The 12,227-nt window shown below is 37.9% G+C and overlaps 1 protein-coding gene across 1 annotated transcript; it reads right to left on the bottom strand.

Annotated features, from left to right (window-relative positions):
- Window positions 1-3,253: 3,253 nt before the first annotated feature.
- On the bottom strand, window positions 3,254-9,435 carry LOC134323278 (alpha-1,3-mannosyl-glycoprotein 4-beta-N-acetylglucosaminyltransferase C-like). Its single transcript, XM_063004740.1, has 4 exons — window positions 9,419-9,435; window positions 6,165-6,294; window positions 4,509-4,656; window positions 3,254-4,410 (listed from the first exon to the last, which is right to left on the bottom strand). Exons 1-4 carry the CDS (start codon window positions 9,433-9,435, stop codon window positions 3,254-3,256), a joined length of 1,452 nt encoding a protein of 483 aa, XP_062860810.1.
- Window positions 9,436-12,227: the final 2,792 nt, after the last annotated feature.

The following is a 12,227-nucleotide window of genomic DNA, read 5'->3' on the forward strand; positions in this document are numbered from 1 at the left end:
CGGCAATTTATTCCAAGCTATTTGGCACCTTCTTCTTTATTTGGAGGTGTCTGTGTCTTAAAAAGACCTTTCGTACAGCCTTGAAGCTTACTTTTGTGTAAAGTGCTTCTGTGTTCAGGTACTTTTTTCTGAAACATGTCAGAGCAAAGATGAACTATTAGTGAACATGAATATTATTAGTTAGAAAATGTACATTTACAGCATTTAGCTGATGCTTTTTTTTATCCAAAGTGACTTGCAGTACTGTGACAGTATACTGTCTAAGCAATTAAGGGTCAAGGGCTTTGCTGACGGGTCCAACAATGGCAACCTGGCAGTAGTAGGGCTTGAACCAGTGATCTTTTGATTACTAGTCCAGTACCTTAACCACTAGGCTACAACTGCCCTAAAGTAAACGCCCTAATGTAAACAATCAAATAGTGAGGGTACTGAACTGGGGGGTTTGGTTGTTCTACCCAGTGGAATCCCACACGGAGAACATCCCAAACTCCTTCATGTCCTTATAAACATGCTAAAAAAAGTCAAAATATGGCACCCAGCGGGATATTCCGCTAGCATACCAGTGCCAAAATTCTGGTTCAAAACTCGACGTTGCCACCGGTCGGCTGGGCGCCATCTAGCAGGTATAATTGGCAGCGTCTGCAGGGAGGGATGACCGGAATATGTGGGTGGTGTCTTCAAAGGCTGTGTAAGGACCCTGATTGGCAGATAGAGGCACCTGTGCACAGTGCATGGGTGGAAAAGGGTTCCGTTAAGGGCTGTGTGCGGGTCGGAGGAGGCGTGAGCAGCAATGTATACTGCTCAACTGAAAGCTCAAAAAAATTGGTGATCCCAAGCAGCTGAAGACAAGTTGACTATGCTAAACTGGGAGAAAGTGGGAGAAAAACGTTTATATAAAAACTCAATATATTTAATTTGCAATACCCAATAATTTGCATTAATTTAAACCCTGACATTTAAAAACTAAGAGAACCTTATTTAGCATAATCCATGTTTTAGGAGCTGCAGTTTGAACTTGCTCAGAGGAAATATTTGAAACGTTTTTGTTTGCTTGTGATTTTACAGGACCTTGAAGGAATTGTAATAAATACCTAAAACACAAGGCTAAGGTTTATAATCTGTACAAGATTCATTTTCCCGAGGCTTTATAATATTGTCTTTGAGCACTTTCATTTCAGTCATTTGAGTTTATGTGGAATTTAATGTCATTCTTATGAACTGCAAGTTTTTATGAGTCAAACAATATTTGTTTCCACACACTGATTTTATTTTTGATCCTATAAAGGTTCATAATCATGAAAAGAAGCTGCTGGCAGTGTGGTTGATCAGCAGGGAACAAACAGAGCAATACACACTTTGCCCCAGGTTCCCTTCAGCTGATGGTGTGTTTCAGTGCCATGGTAACCTCAATTTGACTGGGTGCTAGTTCACCCGCAGTCCAGCTAGCAGTGCAGTTTCAGGCAGGTTAAAAAAGCAGCCACCCTTCTGTCACACACAAACTCTGACATGCTGGAATATATATAACAATGTTGGCAGTTGTAGCCTAGCGGTTATGGTGCTGGACTAGTAGGTAGAATGTCACTGGTTCAAACCCCACCACTGCCAGGTTGCCACTGTTGGGCCCTTGAGCAAGGCCCTTAACCCTCAATTGCTTTGAATAAAAGCATTTGCTAAATGCCAAAAATGTAAACAATGTAACAGTAAGTAATTAATGTAACATAATACAATTAAAAAATGTAATAAAACATAAATAATCTTATTATCTAACTGTAGTTGTGTACCATGCTGCCAGTTTCAATGTTCAATTTATCATTTTGTATCAACTGTTGTCCTAGTCATAGTTACAATGGGTCAGGTTTCCCCAAAATCACTGGGCCCAATCCAGTAACATGCAGACAGGGTTCCAATCCATCGCTGGGCCCCCATCCCCTCACTCGGACATAGCCGATCATGTCTTCATACAGACACCGGACTGGCCGACAGCACCTTTGGGAATTCAAAACATGGATCCTAGCAGTAGTAGGCTAACATAACATGCATATTTTGTAGGAAAAAAACTAAATTACATTTAGAAAAATTACTTTTTAATTAATTAGTTACATTTGGTTACTGTTTACCAAAGTACAGTAAAATGATTGAGAAACAAATGTATAGAAAATAAACACTGTTTGGTCAAAATAATTCACCTCATGGTCAAATTTTGTAGTGCATTTTGTAACTTCAGTTTTTGAGCCAGCTGATCTGGCCACATGTTTAAGAATTACAGGTTGCCTGCTACTTACTAAATTTGTGTATTTAATCTGTATTTTCTAAGTGTTTTAATCTAAACTATACCATAAGACAACGTGCACACAATTTACTTACTTCTGGTGTTCATTTAAATTTGTAATTATTTGTATTTATATAAGGCAAACAATTCTAATATTCCATGTAAAAACATGTCATTTTACAGTATACATAAAATAATCAAACATTATAAATATGCATCAAACATTTTCTTTACCTAAAGATCTGTGCAGCACACTCAGTAAAATGTTAGTTGTGGAAGTTTATATAACCATTTCAAACCATGTCCAGTACAGTGCTGTGCACATTTAAAGATTAGATTAGAATTGCGAAATTGTATGGAATTTAGAGATTTTACCATCTACAACCCATGACATTATTAATAGATTCAGAGATTCTAGAGAAAATTATGCGCATAAGCAGCAAGAAAATTATTGAATGCATATGACCCTCGGATGGCACTGCACTGCACCAGCATGCTTCTGTCACAAACTTAACCACACAGACTTTATTATACAACACTGAATCCATATATCAACAAATCACACTGACTTTTTTGGGGTCAGGCTCATGTAAAAGAGACTGATGCACAGTTAAATCATCACCCTATGTTGCCATTCTAGACAAGGTATTTACTGGGACATCCCTGCTTATTTCAGCCAGCCAATGAAGCAACTCTGTAAATTTTGGTTTGGCATAGATGGGAAAATACAATTTGCTTGGGTAGAATTAAGTCAAGGCAAAATTAAACACCTAATTTCAAAACATGTATTATATAACAAATATTCCAGATCCCCCATGTATTTTTCATACAGAATAAAATTAAGGTAATTAGTAATTAAGTGAAAAGTCTCTATCAAAAATGAATAAATAAATATAAAAGACAATAAATACATAATAAATAAAGCATACTGCACTATTGATTGTTGTGCTTTATGAGATTACTGTAAAAAATCCACATTTATACTCATTGACTTGCAGGCTGTGTAGTCCACACACTAATACTTCTGATGATCAGCCATTCCTTCTGATTCACCGTGACCACAATACGAACACACTCAACATCAAAAGCAATCTTATGGTCCACATCGTGCACCTCAATGTTCCCATTTTTAAACTCCCCTAATGTGATGTACGAGGAGCACTGCCTCCCTTTCTTAGTTCCCATCAATTTCTCTCCAACTTCTAAAGCTCCGTGATGCAAAATATCATTCTGTCGGTCGTCTGTTCCAGTGCTAATTTTAATCTTGCTGATCTTTGTGGGCTTGTTGAAGACTATGATGTAGAAATCTCCAATGGAAGGAGCTTTCCCCCAAAAGTATTCATCCATGCTGCTGTAAGCTTTAACCACATCGTAGCTCTCAAACACGTTTATATTAGTGTACAAGGCGGCCGGGGGGTTATCAGGTATGTCGAGAGAATCCTCCTCAAAGTCGTCGTCTTTAAGCTTGTTCTCAGCTCCTCTGTATGAAGAGTAGTAGCCCATGTGCTGGAAAAGAGACGGTTTGAAGCGAATGACTTCCTTCTGGGCCAGCAAACCTCGGAAATGAATCAGGAGCCAATCGCAGGGCATCTCCTGGTAAAACATGAGCAGGAAGTGTGCAAGTCTGGGAAGATCTCGAGAGTGGTAAAGTTTGCCAATGTAGCCCAGCTTAGAGAACTCCAGTGTTACCCAGTATGAACCCTCTCTGGAAGTGACCACCTTTTTTAGAGCAGTGAAAAAGTTCCGTGAGCATCTCACATCATCCTCCAGCATCATGTAGAAGTGAGAGAGGTTGGTACAAAAGTTGAGGAGAAAGGCGTAGTCTATATTCTGCTTGGAACGGAATCGAACTCTTTCCTCGGGGTCGTTGAAGTTTCTCTTCAGCCCCTCAAGAGTTGGGTAATATTCCTTAGGTGCGTGGATGACCAGCAGATGCCCCGCAATGATATGGTGCCCGAATTTGCGAGTGATCTCCTGAGCCACATTCTCACACCAAGCTAGGTCGAAATCTGCCAAGTGAACAACAACGACGATTTCTTTCAGCTCCTCATAGCTGGACTGCTCAAAAATGGACTTGATGGTGTCCAAGAGGTAATTTCCTCGTTTTCTCTTTACTGAGGACAATCCAATAGTGAGATACTCTGTAAAATAATTAAAATAATTTAACAGATGTATATACTTATGCCAAAGAAGACACATTACCACTTTGTATAAACACTATAAATCAAAAACAACATACTTTTTCGTGGCAAAGGTGTCCCGGCAAGGTAGCGATAGGTCACATTAATGATTCCAGAGAAATTGGTAACGTCTTTGAAGGTGTAAACATATCGCTCGGAATTTAGTGGGCACACTGAGACTTCCCTTAGCTGCTGTTTATCTTCCTCCTGAAACACACCACACAGTGACATACTGTAAATTATTAATGCTGTATTATTACAGGTATATAATAGTTCATCTACATGCTTTATGAAGCACCTCTCAGAGTAAACAGTTCACCAGCTTCAGTGAGATAGATGAGGTTTATATTCATACTATATTTCAGCACAGTGATCACACAAATGGAAAGAAGAACTAGCTAATGAATAACAGACATAACATAAAGGTCTTGATATTTTATGTGTATGTATCAGCTTGGGGGCTGAGTTTGATGAATGATTAGTTTTGCTTAAACAGATGCCAAGTTAGCCCGACTGGCACATTAATCCCATAACGGTAGGATACTGTCTGTACAAGCCCATTGTAAAACAAATTCAGCACATTTACATACGTATACACATAATCTATTACTTAGCTTTAAACAGCCAGGCTGTATTCCTGTGTCTGTTCATATATGAAGAATGAGCATTAGATAATCATGTGCATAACTATTATAGATGATGCATGTGTACACAAATATAAAAGCAGAAACCTAGTCTGACACATATGATATTACTATGACATTTTTTATCACAAACTTCCTCATGAATAATAAATCAAGCTTGACACATTTGGAATTTGTGTAATTTTAGGCATGGCGTATGTTATGTAATCATTTGTAACATACTTTTAGTTTTAATCTATAAGTACTGTGTGTCTAATATTACAACCCCAAATCAGAAAAAGTTTGCACAGTAAAGTTGTAAGTGGCATTTGTGCAATTAACTCTGTATTTGCCAAAGTAATCTTTCACCCATGTGATTATATCAGCTATTGTTGAGTGACGGTTCTTGATGCAGTGCCATCTGAGGGATCGGAGATCACAGGCATTCAGCTTAAGCTTGCGCTCTTGGCCTTTACGCACCGAAATTCCTCCAGATTCCTTAAAACCTTTAATAATATTATGCACTGTAGATGGGGAAATATGCAAATCCCTTCTAATCTTTCTTTGAGGTTCATTGTTTTTAAACATCTCAATAATTTTCTCATGCATTTGTTGATAAACTGGAAATCATCTGATAATCTTTGCTCATCAGAGACTTAGCCTTTCCTGGATGCTGCTTTTGTACCAAACCATGATTACAATCACCTGTTTGGAATCACATCATTATTTAGTTTTTTCACCTCATTACTAGCCCTAAATTTCCCCCGTCCCAACTTTTTTTGAAATGTGTTGCAGGCCTGAAATGCAGGAATGGATGTTTATTAACAAATGAAATGAAAAGTTGAGCAGACAAAACATAAAATATATCAGGTTTATCCTGTCTGCAATCAAATAAAAATCTAAGTAAATGTAAGAAACACTACATTTTTATTTTATTTGCATTTTCCATACTGTCCCAGCTTTTTCTGATTTGGGGTTGAATTACAAACATTAAATAGATTCATAAGTGCAATTAAACAAGCAATTCTAGATAATGCTAATTCAACATGCTTCGTTCTTTTTGTACACCAGAAGGTTACAGTAAATACTCACCAGCACATAACTGTCCTCTGTGTACAGGTTCATGAAGAGGAGGAAGGTAATAAATATCACCAAAAAGAGAATGGCAGAGCGCTCACGTACACATCTCATTTTATCCAGGTTCTTCAGTAAAAGCCTTATAGTGCAGATACGACCACTCAGAACTGCCAGTACAAAACACAAAGACAAAGCTACATCAGTACCAGATAATCATCATCATACTGCAGGTGAATAGACAATGACTCTAGATGACTAAGAGCAGAAAAATACTGTAGATTAAATCTGGGCAAAAGTCATTTTCACCAAACAGTGCTTTAGTCTGTAAAGAAGGTAAAATACAGCTCTAAAGCCTGATAGGATTTACATTTCCCCCGAGCACCATCAGAGACTGAATTGGAACCCAACCTGTCATGGGATAAGGTTAAGCTGTTGCAGATTGTGTCTGGAAATAATTCTTTATAGACATCAAACTCCTTATCTTTACAGAAACAGACACTTTCTGAGCACTTAAGAGAAAATAGCACAGCAGACCTACCAATGAACTATAGAACACTTCTATTTTTTTTTCTTTTCTATTTTATTTATGCATTTTCTCCCATTATCTCCCAAATTAGTGTAGTCAATTTGTCTTCCGCTGCTGGGGATCCCTGATTGCAGTCGAGGTGGGAGTATTGCTGCTCATGCCTCCTCCAACCCGCATGCAGACTTTAGCAGAACCCTTTTTCACCCATGCATTCTGCACAGGCCTCGCTATCTGCTAATTAGGGTCCTTACACAGTGTTTGAAGACCCCACCCACTTACTCCGGCCATCCCGCCCTAGCAGAAACATGTCTGCTGCCGACCGCTGGCAACTCTGAGTTTCGAACACAAACACATTTTATTTATTTAGGAAAGGCAACAATAAAGGAAATAACTATTTAAATAAGCTGTGATAAAGTGTTTGGTTATTTAAGTCACCAACAGGCAATTTTACTTCTTTATCTGCAGCCTTTATCAGAAAAAGACTAAATGACATTTTTATGGTTGAGAAAGCTAAAAGAGAGTGCCTCAACCAGGAAAATGACTGTTTCTGAATAAGCAAAAAGTAAAGAAATAATAAGATTGTACTGAATGCCTTATTAATGTATTGATTCCTAAAGACATTTATGACAATTAGCATCTGGCTTACGGAAACACCAACAGGAAAACACCTGCATGCTTATTCTGTGGCTAGATGCGTATCAATGTGATGAACCGCCAATCCACTGTACAGGTGCAAGAACAGTTAAATATGCCGTACACATGCCCAAAAAATCTGCATTAAGTACTGTATTATTGGTACTAAAATAAACCATTACTACATTTAAACACTGTAAACATTACTACAACCAACTGTTTAAAATTAAGTATTTAAATAGTTTAACAGATTAAAATACTTGTAATAATAATAATACATTTTATTTATATAGCGCTTTTCAAGATACTCAAAGACGCTTTACAAAAGATAAATAATCAAAACAAATACATACACCATACAAATCATAGTACAAAATCAATATAGTACATCAACATCAAGAATAATTAAGATAAAAACAAAGAGCGCAGCATAAGACAGTTCATTAAAAATTAGCTAAATTATGAGAGAGAACAACAAATATAGAACAATTTCTTAAAATTAGACAGAAACAGGACAGATTCACATGCAATCAGGAAACTGAAAACTTTACAAGTTTTAGGATCTAGGACTTCACATTTCTGTCGTGATCTAAGTATAAAACTATTAAAAAGAATAGCAAAAATAAAAGCATTTATTTCGTGTTGTTACAAGTTAAATGCCACTGAATAGATGAGTTTTGAGAAGTGACTTGAATTTGGACAGGTCAGGACAATCTCGTAGGTGTTTGTATATTGTTGTATGCAAATAGAATAGAATAATGATCTAGTATTGGTCTAGTATTGATCTGATTGGATTACACTATATGACCATAGGTTCACCGACCAGGCATAGCATTATGACCACTGACAGGTGAAGTGAATAACACTGATTATTTCTTCATCACGGCACCTGTTAGTAGGTGGGATATATTAGGCAGCAAGTGAACATTTTATCCTAATGTTGATCTATTAGAAGCAGGAAAAATGGGCAAGTGTAAGGATTTGAGCGAGTTTGACAAGGGCCAAATTGTGATTGCTAGACGACTGGGTCAGAGCATCTCCAAAACTGTAGCTCTTGTGGGGTGTTCCCAATCTACAGTGGTCAGTATCTATCAAAAGTGGTCCAAGGAAGAAACAGTGGTAAACCGGCGACAGGGTCATGAGCAGCCAAGGCTCATTGATGCACATGGGGAGCGAAGGCTGGCCTGTGTGGTCCGATTCAACAGACGAGCTACTGTAGCTCAAATTGCTGAAGAAGTTAATGCTGGTTCTGATAGAAAGGTGTCAGAATACACAGTGCATCACAGTTTGTTGCGTATGGGGCAGCAAGAGGGGGACCAACACAATATTAGGAAGGTGGTCATAATATTATGCCTAATCTGTGTATGTAGGCATCTAACCATGAGCTCGTTGGGTAACCAATTCTAAAACTTCATTGTTATGCAGTTGGCTCCCTATTCAGGGAATACTGAATTTGCAGTGTCAGGCAATTTGCACTGTTCCAATTAATTCAATGTATGTTTTAGGGCTCTGTGCAGGCCAAATTGAATTATTTACATTTTTTTTATATAAAATATTCCATACAACTGTTAGCAACAAGTGTAGCTAAAACACTGGAATACACCTCAATATTTAAGTGGGGTGTAAACACACTTTTGGCCATATAGTGCAGACAACTGTTTTTGCATGAACAAAAAATTAACATTATGCTGTTTTAATAGCCGGTTTTTAGTAACCAAGTTTTAGTAACCAGATAAAACTACAATAACTTAGAATTTGGGCATACATTATATTATTAATAATTAATAATGTATTAATACAGTACATTATTTCTTAAAGGTTAAAAACTTTCCCCAACACATAAGATCTTAAATCACAGACACAGACTTCAAAATGCCCATAAATTATGTATTAAAAATGTCATTAAACTGAGCAAACCTAAACTTTTTTCAGTTTATTTCCTTTCTATGGTTTTACCACACCCAGAATCACCCAGCAGAATTTAGTAACATACCCTAAGCCATACAAGCTCCTTTCTGATATAGCCAATCACCTTCTGGGCAGAGGCACACCTAGACTGTGGCACTTTGCTGCTGCATTTTCTTTGCGTCAAAAGAAATGGTTCATAAATTTATAATACTTATACATGGTGCATTGGAATCTAGTGAATGAGCAAGAACATAAGATTTTATTAGAATGCAGAAGGAAACCAAGTCTGAATATAAACACTGTAATAGAGTTTGCTAAAAGCTACATTAACTCAGAAAGAAAGCGATTAATAACCCTAGTTAGGAAAAGTAATTCCTCTCCATTGATCTTATGTGTTTTACATTATTTCCCCTGAGTGAGCTGGAACACACAGATCTGCACAATTAATTCTGCAGCCTGTGCTCGCTTTATATTACAGTTTCACTAGTTAAACTTAATTCATTCTTTATCAAATGATAGAAGAAATGAAAAGGCAAGTACAGCCAGCCTTGTGCCCAGTGTTTTTGGTGGCTGAGACCGACCACAACCCTTATTAGTTATTGTGAAAAAGAATAAATAACGTCAATTGTGTGATGTGCTGGTGATAATGGTGTTATGTCTTCTATGTTAAACTTGGTAAGACTTCAGAAATCAATATTTGATGAAGTCAATTTTAAATCACAGCTTTTATGCATCTTGGCATTCTCTCCACCAGTCTTTTAAATTGCTGTTGGGTCACTCTATGCTACTTCTGGCACAAAAATTCATGCAGCTCAGCTTTGTTTGGTGGCTTGTGACCATCCATCTTTCTTTTGATCAAATTCGAAAGGTTTTTAATGGGGTTTATGTCTGAAAATTGGGCTGGCCATGACTGTATTGATCTGGTGGTCCTGCATCCACACCTTAATTGACCTGGCTGTGTAATATGAAGCACTGTCCTGCTGGAAAAATCTCCTGAGTTGGGAAATATAATGGCCAAATACCAGATTATTCTGGAAAGAAATCTTGCTTCCTTTCATCACATACCCTTGCACCCTTGCATCATTTGTAACCAATGGTTTCTGTTTGTAAAATCAAATAAATTATACATAATAATTTCTGGGTGTCATTATTATCTGTTGAATGGTATTTCAGTATTGCAAAATATAAACCCACAGATTTGGAGCATTATGTAATTATGAACTGCACTGAGATTGCAACCATTTCCCCGCTGCCTCCCTATTAAATTAATGATCCGTAATTACAAGTGACTCTTCACTGCTCTCCACACGACCATCTATCACTTTAATGGAAAGAACAGCTATCTTTTCTATTTAAACTGCCATTGTGGAAACTACGGAGGCTGACGTGTTCGGTCAATACAATGAGAATATGTGCTACAAAATGATCAGCATTAAACCTAAAGAAAATATATTGTATTTTCTCCTTCAGTAAAGTCCGGTTGGAGTAATACTCAAAGCAAAATGAAATAAGGCTGCAGCTGATTGGTAAAGCAATCAGTGTTTAATTAATGAGCACTATATGTGCACTGGCATTTCTGCTTGTAGCCGTGTTGAGTACATTTCTGGCAGAAAACATTCGTTCAGCTCTGTAACTTTTAGCAGCAGTGAATTGCTGGGGATTGGCAAAAAAGAATGGGCGAAAATGCCACTTGAAAAACTGCAACAGTTGGTCCCAACTTTTCCGGAAATGTTCCTAACAAACTCTGAGTTGAACTTCCAGCCACTTATGACCACATTTTTATTGAGATTTGAACCCTAATTTTCAATGACGTACAAAAAAGTTGTGCAATTTGGGATTCTTGGCCTAGTTTTTAAATGATTATTTTCTAATCACCACCAAAAAAACAGTACACTGCAAAAAGTCTGGTCCCCAAGTGCTAGACAGTGAGAAGGAGAGGTAGTTACTGAGGAACTCCAGCTCTCAGACAGGCTGCATGCCCTGTAATGTGGTCAAGTTAAAAGCAGGAGAAACTCGATGCAACATCACACCTTCAACAACCAAGTAAAGCCCTACATGTCTTGACTTCCTTACTTCATAATCATTACATTTCCTTCACCTTCATTATTAACGTTCTGCATACACAGTCACCACTAATAGATTTATGTTATTTGCTCCTGCCGGCAGCAAACCTGACAAGGCTGGAATTCTAAATCACATCAAGAGTGTGAAGATGAACACTTCCTCACAGGGCAAAATCAGTAAGCAATTCTTCTAAACAGTTGTGTCACATTATTATAACCACCAGCTAATATCCAGAGTCACAAGCTGGGAGTGACTCAATAAGGTTGTGGTTAGTTGTTACAGGTATCTGAAACCATGCTGACTGCAGTGCATCCCATAGCTGCTGGCGGGTACACGGGGGAGGCTCCATAGAGCGAACATGAAGATCGAGGTGATCCCACAGATGCTCAATTGAGTTCAAGTATTGGGGATAAGAGGGCCAGGGTAGTACTTGGAAGTCTTGGCCATGCTCTTCCACCGTCGGACATGACTGTCGAAAGTAGGAAGTGGTCATAATAATGTGTATCGACTGTGTATCTGTGCAGTATACAGGGAGTGAGATAAAACCAAAAATTACATTGATGGGAAAGAGACATACACTCAGTGAGTTTAATTATTTTGTAGACTTGACCTGTCATCCAGATGAACGTATACACTCATGTTTCTCTGTACACTGCCCCCCTCCCCACCCTGTACCTCATCAATTAACAGGGTTCAGCATAGAACCCCCACTGAACAGTTGATATTTAGAAAACACTAGGTACTGGTACACAAGGTAATGACATGGCAGTGTGTGTATCAGGTGCAGCAGTGTTTAAACATACTGGCCTCTATTAGGAACACACACCCTGTGTGCAGATAGAGACTTAAGATATTTACTTTTTCAGACCCATTGTGTGTTAATCTTCCTTCAGTCTTTTTATCAGTGGACAATTATTGATCACAGGACGCTGTTAGAGCACTACTCT

Source organism: Trichomycterus rosablanca, chromosome 11 (genome assembly GCF_030014385.1).
Source record: "Trichomycterus rosablanca isolate fTriRos1 chromosome 11, fTriRos1.hap1, whole genome shotgun sequence".
NCBI classification, from domain to species: domain Eukaryota; kingdom Metazoa; phylum Chordata; class Actinopteri; order Siluriformes; family Trichomycteridae; genus Trichomycterus; species Trichomycterus rosablanca.